The sequence below is a fragment of the Eptatretus burgeri genome, chromosome 8, assembly GCF_056783735.1.
Source record: "Eptatretus burgeri isolate ZD-2024b chromosome 8, Ebu_testis_v1, whole genome shotgun sequence".
Lineage (NCBI taxonomy): Eukaryota > Metazoa > Chordata > Myxini > Myxiniformes > Myxinidae > Eptatretus > Eptatretus burgeri.
Genome location: NC_140968.1, coordinates 67,134,635 through 67,146,012, shown reverse-complemented (window position 1 = coordinate 67,146,012; position 11,378 = coordinate 67,134,635). Strand labels below are relative to the sequence as shown.

Below are 11,378 nucleotides of genomic sequence, written 5' to 3'. Positions count from 1 at the left end.
GGAAGGCTATAAAACAATTTGTGGAGTGTTGAAAGTTCCCAAGAGCACAGTGACCTCCATCATTAGGAAATGGAAAGAATATGGAACGACCCAGACTCTTCCTCAAGCTGGCCGTCCGACCAAACTGAGCATCCGGGCAAGAAGGAGCTTGGTTAGGGAGGTGACCAAGAACCCAATGACCACTCTGACAGAACGACAGAGTTCCTTGGCTGAGATTGAAGAACCTGCCAGAAGGACAACAATCTATGCAGTACTTCACAACCGAGGCTTTATGGGAGAGTGATCAGACAGAAGCCACTCCAGAGAAAAAGGCACGTGACAGCATGCCTGGAGTTTGCAAAAAGGCACGTGAAAGACGCATAGCATGAGGCAAAAGATTCTGCAGTCTGATGACATGAAAATTAAAGAAATCTTTGGCCTGAACGCAAAGTGCTACATCTGGTGGAAACTGAGCACAGCTCATCACCCATCTAACACCATTCCTACCATAAAACATGGTGGTGGCAGCATTATGCTATTGGGATGCTTTTTTAGCAGCAGGGACTGGGATACTTGTAAGGATAGAGAGAACAATAATTGGAGCCAAATACAGGCAAATCCATGAGGAGAACCTGCTTCAGAGTGCAAAAGACCTCAGACTGTGGTGAAGATTTACGTTCCAACAGGACAATGACCCCAAGCATACAGCCAAAGCAACACTGGAATGGCTTCACAACAAGAACGTGAAAGTTCTTGAGTGGCCCAGCTAAAGCCCAGACTTGAATGCCATTGAGAATCTGTGGAAAGACTTGATGATTGCTGTTCACCGACACTCCCCATCCAACTTGACAGAGCTTGAGCAAATCTGCAAGGAAGAATGGAAGAAAATCCCCAAATCCAGATGTGCAAAGCTGATGCAGACATACCCAAGAAGACTCGAAGCTGTAATTGCTGCCAAAGGCGATTCTACAAAGTTCTCTCTCTCTCTCTCTCTCTGTCTCTCTGTCTCTCTGTCTCTCTGTCTCTCTGTCTCTCTGTCTCTCTGTCTCTCTGTCTCTCTGTCTCTCTCTCGCCCCCTGCTGGCTGTTGGTGAGTCGAGTGGAGTGTCATGGCGGCTGTGTGGTCTGCCCTGGTTTTTCACCTCCCTTCCTTTGTTTCCTTCTACGCATCGTTATTTGTGCCCCCACCCTCCCCTCTTCGAGGGACCTCGCGCTTCAGCCTTCCCTCGTGCCGTCGTAACCCCACCCCATCCCACCCATCCGTCCTTGTTATTTTGCGGTTTTCCCTTCGATTCATCTCCTCCCCTCCTCTTCCCTCCCCTCCCCATCCCCCTGTTTTCTCCTCGCATACCTTTTCCCCGAGATGGAGAGAGAGAGAGAAAGAGCCCACAGCTTCTTGTGGATAGCTTTTAGTTGGCAGCCCATCCCGGCCCTTCAACTGATCGTTTTGTTCCTCACTGTAGCTGTGTTTATTTCCTTTGGAAACCTGTCTCGGCTCATATTTAATTACTGCACGAGAGCAATCACCGCTCCTCCCCCTTCTAAACATGACTTCGTATTCCCGTTATTCGGCGTTTGAAGCATTAACAAGAAAACATGGTGTCGTCTGCGTCCCGCCCGACGACGTCAGCGTCGAGGATCTCGTTATCGCTACGGGAAACATGGTCGGTACTGACAAAGTTCGTGCAGCCTCACGAATGAACAATCGTGTGGTTATCTTCGTGTCTGAGACAGAACTGGTTCATGAAATCGTATCGACTGGGCGATCAACAGATGACGGACATTTCGTGTGAGTCTCCCCCCTCGACACACCTGCCGTGAAGGTCATTATCTCGAACGATCCTCCTTTCCTGAAGAATCAGACGCTGATCTCTGAACTATCTCGTTATGGTTCTGTGGTTTCTCAGATCATTTTGTTACCTTGACGTAGCCAGGACGATCGGCCGAAGCTTGTGATGTCTTTTCGGAGACAAGCTCATATGGTACTTCCTCCCTCTAACACTGAAAGAACCTTGAACATCGTTTTAAAACTCAAAATTGATAATCATGATTACCAAGTCTACGTAACCACTGACACCCTGAAATGTTTCGAATGTGGTAATTTCGGACACTTGAAACGATCTTGCCCAAAGGCGACTTCGTCAAACGATGAAACAAACATCGTGAACAAGGAGATGTCTTCTTCTTCTTCTTCTTCTTCTTCTTCCTCGACTGTGAAGGAATCGAATCCCGTGTCCGGTAATAAGGCCCAGGCCTCCCAGCCCGATAGTCTAAACAGCAAAACGAATGTTTGGGATGGTTTCACCGTCGTTTCATCAAAGATGGGAAAGACTTTACCTGATGGTCGTTTAACCCAGAAGAAGGCAGCATTTACAAACAAGGAATCTGTCGGTAATGTTCCTGCGGTTGTGACTGACGTCACTCTCCAAGGCTTATCCGGAATGGACCCGGACCCCGGTACCTACGACCAACAAGTTTACCCTACTTGCCGGTGAGGACAGAGACGTCTCCCTTCCAGAGACCACTTTACCTGTTATTGCAGTAAACAAAACTGTTTCACTCGTTAAAAACTCTCATATTGGAAAGTCCATTGACGGTGATACACAGACCACTAGTGAGGCCTAAGGCCTAAGCAACATTTGCCACGGCGGCCGTGGGGTCTCCAAAATCTACGGCCATTAGCAATTATACGGCGGCCGCAGTATTTCCACGGTCACACAATGTAGCAGTCACATATGTTTTTATTTTTCGGGTAGCCGCACGGTGTATTTATAAATTGTGGAGACCGAAAACGTGGGGGTGCCGTACGGTCTTTGATTTGATGTTGCACGGTGACCTTAAGGGGGCCCGAAGGCGAACGTGTGGCCAGACGGACGGTAACGAGTGGGTTTATTTTTTTTTTTTTTACCAGTTTTTTTTTTGTGGCTTGTCGAATTGCTACGGTGAACATAGAAATGAAAAAAGTTATAACTCCGCGTTATAATTCCACGGCGACCCCTACAGCCTGTAAAAGAAAGCCAAACGGCATAGGGCCACTCTGATGCCACCGCAGAAACTCTGCGGCCGCCGCACGTTTCTGTCAATTCAGAGGGCGTACGTCCGCCGTATCCTCGCCGTAGAGCAAATGCGACTTAGGCCTTAGTATCATATCAGGTCGCTGAATTGAACTACCTATTATTTTTGAGGTCAACATAGACGAAAAGATCAACATTGGCTACATTTCTAAAATTCTCAATTTTCATTCTATTAACTTGAAATTTGAAGATTATTTACATATCAGGTTACTGAATTCAACGACCAACTATTTTTGAGGTCAACAAAGGATGAGATTTCTAAAATTGTCAATTTTCATGCAATTGCATGAAAATTGAACAAGATTTTCATATCAGCTCTTTGAATACAACCAACTATTTTTGAGGTCAGCACATGCCACAAGGTGACAAGAACAAGCGGAATAAATTTTGGTTCAGTTCAGCCCATCAGTGGGTTATAAAACGTAAACTGTTCAGCCTGGACCTCTGTATCTCCGTTACCACGCCATGGAAAAAAATAATGAAATTTGGTGCATGGCAAGTACTACTCATGGGAAATAATTGTGATATTTACCTCTGCCATCTAAGGTGATGGAGGTTATGTTTTCACCCCTTTCTGTCTGTTGGTCTGTTTGTTTATTTGTTTGTGTCTGTTTGTTTGTTTGCGTGCAGGATATCTCAAACAGTTGTGGATGGATACGGATGAAATTTTTTGGACAGGTTGGGTGTTTGACAAGGATGAACTGATTTTGATGAAGATCCGGATCCGGATCCGGCTACTCGAATTTTTAAAAGTGATTCTTCACCAGTGAGAGATGGAGCAAAACCAATATATAGCACAATATCTCAAAAAATTTGTGGACGGATTCAGCCGAAACTTGGTGGACATGTTTGATGTGTAACAATGAAGAATTGATTCAGTTTTGGTGAACATCTGAATCCGAATCTGGATACAAGAATTATTTAACTTCAAAAGTGATTCTTCAGCATTGAGAGATATATATATATATATATATATATATATATATATATATATATATATATATATATATATATATATATATATATATTGCATGATATCAGCATATATTGCATGATATCATAAAAATGTATTGGGCCCAATATGTTCTCGTGGATCAGGCATTGCATGGCGGAGGTATGCACTCTACCAAGTGCCCTCCTAGTTTTTTTATGATGTCGTAGGTGCCTTTGTGAGCCTGGTGTTGGCTTTCTGGTTTGGGTGGCTGGCTTGGGATCTCAGGGTCCTGAGTTCAAGCCCTGTTGGCCGCTGAATTAACACCAGGTGGGGTTGCCTCAGCTTATCATCCTCCAGAGGTTGGTGAAATGAGTACCAGTGCACTGAAAGAGGGGCACAACATCAGCAGCACAGCTGGGCTTCCAAAAAATGAAAGCTACCTGGCAGCCAAGCTACCATACACAAGAACAGAACAGAGATGCCTTTGTTATGATGTCATAATTGCATATATAAAATGCTACATCCGATTTGTATGAAACTTTTTGAGGGTCATCTAAGGATAAATTGGTCCACAGAAAAAAACATTGATGATGTCGTCAGTCACGTGGTTCATCAGCCATATGTTTATTTTAAAAAGAACCTTTAAAAACCTTCTTTGACACGGCTGAACAAATCAGGCAAAACTTTACACATATGATGGCCTATCCATGAGGAACAAAAGGTTCACACACATGATGTCATAGGTTGCATGGTTTCACAGCCATATTGGATTTACCCTAAAACTGATGAAAAAGAAAAATCTTGTTCTCCAGAGCGGCTGGACAGAAGGTGGGGAAACTTCACACAAATGTTCCCCAAGCCATGGGTTTCGTGCTCCATCACCCTAAGCAAGTGTTTCGCACTCTGTCACGCTGAGTTAATGTTTCATGCTCCGTCACCCTGAGTGAGTGGTTCATACTCTGTCACCATGAGGAAGTGGTTCGTGCTCCATTGTCCTGAGCGAGTGGTTCATACTCCATCACCCTGAGGAAGTGTTTCGTGCTCAGTCACCATGAGCGAGTGGTTCGTGCTCAGTCACCCTGAGTGGGTGGTTCGTGCTCTGCCATCCTAAGCGAGTGGTTCATGCTCCGTCACCCTGAGTGAGTGTTTCGTGCTCCGTCACCCTGAGCGAGTTTTTCGTGCACAATCACCCTTAGCGAGTGTTTTGCACTCTGTCTCCTTGAGTGAGTGTTTCATGCTCTGTCACCATGATCAAGTGGTTCGTGCTCCGTCACCCTGAGCGAGTGGTTTGTGCTCCGTCGCCCTGAGCAAGTTGTTCATGCTCCATCACCCTGAGTGAGTTGTGAAATAACACCGAATTTTCGAGCCGTTTGCCATATTAACGTATTTTCTAAATTACCGAGCCAATTTTTTTCCACCTGTCACACACAGCTGTTTATAAAGATTCATGTTTGGGAACATATCCCTGAAATGTCTATATAACTGCAACATTATTTTTCAGTGAAAGCTACTCGTGGTTTTTGGGTTGTTGCCGATATCAGCCGTGTGTGTGTGTGTGTGTGTGTGTGTGTGTGCGTGCGTGTGTGTGTGTGTGTGTGTGTGTGTGCGTGCGTGTGTGCGTGCGTGCGTGCGTGCGTGCGTGCGTGCGTGCGTGCGTGTGTGTTGTTCATAAAACATCTCTCTCTCTCTCTCTCCACATATCTGGACGGTGGTTCTAACTGGATGGTGCTTGTGTCCAGGCGGTGTTTATGTCTGGACCGGAGTTTGTGTCCAGATGTGTCAAAGTGGTGTTTGTCTCTAGTAAGCTTGGCTCCAGAGGTGTCCAGGCTGTGTTTGTCTCTGGACGCGTCCGGTGGTAAGTAACGCCCGAATGCATGTCTGCCTTCCTTTCCTCTCACCTCACACTGTCTTCCCTTCCCCCACCCCTCCTATCTCCCCTCTCCTCTCTCCCCGCTCTCTCCCCCCCCCCATCTCTCTCTCTCTCTCTCTCTCTCTCTCTCTCTCTCTCTCTCTCTCTCTCTCTCTCTCTCTCTCTCTCTCTCTCTCTCTCTCTCTCTCTCTCTCTCTCTCTCTCTCTCTCTCTCTCTCTCTCTCTCTCTCTCTCTCTCTCCACATATCTGGACGGTGGTTCTGACTGGATGGTGCTTGTCTCCGGACGTGTCCGGGCGGTGTTTATGTCTGGACCGGAGTTTGTGTCCAGATGTGTCAAAGTGGTGTTTGTCTCCAGCAAGCTTGGCTCCAGAGGTGTCCAGGCTGTGTTTGTTTCTCGACGCATCCGGGTGGTAACGCCCGAATGCATGTCTGCCTTCCTTTCCTCTCACCTCACACTGTCTTCCCTCCCCCCACCCCTCCTAGCTCCCCTCTCCTCTCTCCCTGCTCTCTCCCCCCCCTTCCCTCTTTCGCTCTCTCCCTCTTTCCTCCTCTTTTTCTCCCTCACCCCTTTAGTGTTCATGTCAACGAAGCAATGGGTGGTATTTTCTAGTGTCTTCAATGTTGTGAAAAATGCTTTTCAAATCATGGTGCAAAAAAACTTAGCATTGATTTAAGTGGACTCAAACTTTTATACCATACTGTATATTTAAATACTGTAAGTAGGAGGACTTCGTCTATAAATGTGTATGAAATGAGTTCTTTGCTGAATGAAAGCTTAGTCAGAGTCAATCGCAGCACCGTGAGGGTGTACAGTGCCGATTGAAAGTCTACATCCCCTTTCAAAATTTTCACTTTTGTTGCCTTGTAACATGAAATTAAATTACATTAAATCAGGCTTTTTCCACCTTTATTTACACAAAGTAGCCCACAACTTCTAAGTGAAAAACAAATTGTACAAATTAAAAAAATATATATTTTAAAATAATAAAACTAGGATATCTTGGTTGGATAAGTGTCCTCCCCACTGAGTTAAAACTTAGTGGAAGCACCTTTGACAGCAATTACAGCTGTGAGTCTGTTGTGATAGGTCTCTACCAACTTTGCAGACCTTGCTTGGGCAATATTTGCCCATTCTTCTGTACAAAACTGTTCAAGTTCAGTCAAGTTGTGTGGGGAGCATTGATGAACAGCGATCTTGAAGTCATGCCACAGATTTTCGATGAGATTTAGGTCGGGGCTCTGACTGGACCACTCAAAGACATTTATATTTTTGTTCCTTCGGCACTCCAGTGTAGAATTGGCTCTTCGCTTCAGGTCGTTGTCATGTTGAAAAGTGAACTTCCGTCCCAATTTCAGCTTTTTTGCAGAGGGCGGCATGTTTTCCTCGAGGATTTTTCTGTATTTTTCTCCATCCATTTTCCGTTTTATCCTGACAAGTGCCCCAGTCCATGCTGATGAGAAACATCCCCATAACATGATGCTGCCACCACAATTATTTAGTCAGGATGGTGTTCTTTGGGTGATGTGCTGTGTTGGGTTTGTGCCAAATCTAACGTTTCGCATTCAGGCCAAAAAGTTCCACCTTGGTTTCATCAGACCACAAAACTTTTTTCCACATGGCTTCAGCATCTCCGGAGTGGTTTTTTGCATTCCTCAAATAGGACTCAAGGTGGGTTATTTTGAGTAATGGCTTCCTTCTTGCCACCCTGCCATACAGACAAGACTTGTTGAGTGCTTGGGATATTGTTGTCACATGCATACAGTGACCAGTTTTTACCATAAAGGCATGTCGCTCTTTCAAAGTTGCAATTGGCCTCTTGGTGGCCTTTCTGATCAGTCTCCTCCTTGCTTGATCATTCAGTTTGGAGGGATGGCCTGATCTTGGCAGGGTCTTCGTGGTACCATACGCCCTCCACTTCTTAATGATTGTCTTGACTGTGCTCCAAGGGATATTCAAGGCATATGAAATATTTTTTATACCCATACCCTGATCAATGCCTTTCCACAACTTTAATCTGGATGTATTTTGAAAGATCCTTGGTTCTCATGGTTGAGTCTATGCTGTGAAATGTACTACCCAGCAGGTGAAACCTGCATGAACTGCTGATTTTATTCTGAAATAATCAGAATCACTACAATTTAACACAGGTGGAGGCCAGGTAACTTGGTGTATGATTTTGAAGGTGATTAGTTACACCTGAGCTAATTTGCAATTGCAATTATGAGGGGGATGGACACTTATCCAACCAAGCTATTCTAGTTTTATTATTTTTTAAATATATTTTTTAAAATCTGTACAATTTGTTTTTCACTTGGAAGTTGTGGGCTACTTTGTGTAAATAAAGGTGGAAAAAGCCTGATTTAATGTAATTTAATTTCATGTTACAAGGCAACAAAAGTGAAAATTTTGAAAGAGGGTGTTGACCTTCTTTAGGTACTGTATGTGGGGCAGTCAACTGATGATATACCTGCAAGCCTGTGCGACATCAAGGACCAAAATTATACGGCAGAGCATTCCGATGGGGGCATACAATTTGGACAGGTAAAGCTTTGACAGACGCATTGTGTTATACTCTCGGAGGTAGAGCAGTTGGAGTGAGAAAAATTCCCCAACCATTTTGCTCAGAGTTTTAATGTAACATCAGGGTCTGACTGCTCACTCCTCACACTCAATTTCTCACTCACTTACTGATCATCAGTTATTCATTCATTCACACACTCATTCATGTTCCCATTACTTAATTTTCTCACCTACATCTACTCAATCAGTGATTCATTCACGTTTTCTTCCTATTCAGTCTGTTACTTAATCCCCCCACAACCCACCTCCCCCCCCCCAAAAAAAAATCCCCAGAACAGAAATGCTGCATTTCTTCTTTCTTTTTCAGTTATGTTCATTAATTCTTTTACATTTACAAACTTTACAACCCCTTTCTTTGAAAGTGTATCTCTTCTTGGACTTTTTACCACCATTTGGCCGATATGGCCAGCCCGTGGTGATTATAAATAACCCGTTGTTAGTGCGCCCTACGTTGCTGGCGCCAGTTACTTGGGCGGGCTGGACAGCTCGAGGGCCGGGAGCTGTGACACCGATGATATGGGCAATGGGACATGGGAACGAGGGAAACCGTTCTATGCGACTCGAATCTAGAGCACGAAGGGTTCCAAACTGGAGAATTTGTGTTTGGAGAACTACAGCATAAATTGAGAGTTGGAATGAAGGACTTGCTTGGGGAGGGGTTTGAGGTTGAATCTCGATGGTGCTTGGCTATATTTGAAGCTATAAAAATGGAATGTTTGGAGATGGAAGACAAGAACTGGAATGTTCATGGATTTTTTTTTTTTAAGAGTGCCATATTTTTACTGTGTTGTGTCTTGATGACGCGATGAAGGTTTGCTTTCTGCTTTGCTAATGTCTTCTAATATTTTGCAACTGATAATGAAGACACACCGGCATGCATCGGTTACGTGCCACGAAGGCAGACTATGATCATCACTGAACAGATCATGTTTTTATTGCAATGGAATTGCCAAACGTTGCGAAAGTGGACCATTTCACACACAGGGTGTTCTAATTGCTAACAAATGACGACAAAAACGAGTAACTGCCGATTCGTACAAAATGCTTATGGACCAATTATCTGAGCAGATTATTGCCAGAGGTACTTTGTGCCTCAAATACACCTTGTCTGCAGCCACATCTATGTCTGCCAACTTTGAGAGAACCAGGCTTTGGTCCAACCTATCTAAAAATAAAAATAAAAGCTCCTTAATATCTCTGCACTATAGCCATTTCAGAGGTCACTCAAACTCGTGGGCCTTTCTCCTAATGTACAATCAACTGATTTCTGTTAGGCAAAAGGATACTTTGAAGCTAATCTCAAAGACTAGATGCTGTCTGGAAATTATCATGCGTTATGCCGAGACATTTTGTGCTCTTTCTTTGCTCACAAGCTAATGCAAGATTCACTTTGCTATGGATCTGAGACAATTTTCATCTCGGTGTCCTTTTCCTTACCCAACGATACTGAGGTTGACAAACGTCTGCCGAGCCACCACAGGCACATCATTATCGAGCCTTGATGAACAACATTTGTTCTTATTTTAATAAATCTGGACTTCTCCCCAAGTTCAATTTGGCTGACGACTTTCGTTTTGTTATCTATTCCTATCTCACCTGTGAATGCTGCTTCCCTGACATGAACCAGTCTAATTATCCTCCTTCTATGCGTTCATAATGACTATAAGCCATAATACATTCCTTTGTAAACTACGCTTTGTAATGGTTGGCCAACCATTACAAGATCTGGTAGTTTATTCAAACGAAGTTATTTGTACCTCTCTTTGGAAACATTACTTAATTCCTCCTTTGACTTTATAAAAATTGTTGCTCTTCATAAGACTTCAAAGCCAACTAAACTAGAACGGTACTCGGTAGGGTTCATACCTCCACCAGGCTGAACAATTTATGTTTTGTATCCCACTGATGGGCCGGATCTGCATCTGGACCTTAACCAAAATCAAATCGGTTTGTTCTCGTCAGCTACCCAACTCATCCATGTAGGTTCGTTCTGTTCGTTTTACGGTTCGTTCTGCCCAGAGCTTCGGCAAGCGAGCGTGTGGACTGGCGTTCAAGGCTGCCCCGCGAGAGGCTGTACGACAAAGCTGGGTGCTGGCGACGGACGTGACATGCACGCACGCATTTCAGAACGTTTTAGCTTCATGGATGACTTTCTGGTTAGCGAGATGATTTTCTTCCCCTCCCCTCCCACTGAATGATCCGCTGGGTACCCTTGTCTGTGTTTCGCTGTAAGTAAATCAACCACATTAAGCTTCTGCTCTTTGTTTCTTTCCTGACATTTTGATTGATTTTGCTTTGAAATTCATTCTTTATTTACCTCAGCAAATAAAAAGTTCTTTTTATTTATTTACTTATTTATTTATTTATTTATTTGTTAATAAATTATTTGTCGATTTCCAACCTTTCCGTGTTTGTCCTTTCCTTCTATTGGTCTAGCATTGTTTGAACCAAGATAGACTCGGAGGTAATTACCACAGATTTGACCAAAAAATCGTCGGCACGCACCAGCGGTTAAAACGCTCGGCTGCCCTAATTAAAATCTAATCAGGCAATATTGGTGCTTTGCCGATGGCACGTTCCCCGTTCACGTAACCATGTGACCTTGAGTTAAACGGAATAATTAGACGGCAGACACTATAACTCGTGGTTGACTGGGTGGCGTTCGTGGTTTTAAAACAACCCACGGTACCATAACGTTGTGTGCGGTGGCCCCAGGTCCGGCTCTTCCGAGAACAACCGGGGATTAATCCCCCTGAGTGCAAGCTGGTGTCTCGGTACCCATGATCACAACAATATATACATATATAGATATATGTGATTGACCCCTCCCACACTCCTCTAGCCCAAGTAGTTGTATAAAACAACTCAAGAAGACTTGCACACGGTAAGTGCTAACGCTGTTTCAAACCCTTCCCAGAGTTCCTCAACAACTATTAAGA

At 44.2% G+C, this 11,378-nt stretch overlaps 1 protein-coding gene across 3 annotated transcripts in view; it reads left to right on the top strand.

The window, feature by feature from the left end:
* The first annotated feature begins 1,509 nt into the window (after window positions 1–1,509).
* The window catches only part of LOC147021943 (uncharacterized), a 250,567-nt gene continuing 240,698 nt past the window's right edge, over window positions 1,510–11,378 (top strand). For all 3 annotated transcript variants that reach the window (XM_085892407.1, XM_085892408.1, XM_085892410.1), the window contains exon 1: window positions 1,510–2,469. In XM_085892407.1, the coding sequence (XP_085748533.1) occupies window positions 1,934–2,469 (536 nt within the window). In that variant the 5' untranslated portion in view covers window positions 1,510–1,933. The remainder of the gene's footprint in view (window positions 2,470–11,378) is intronic.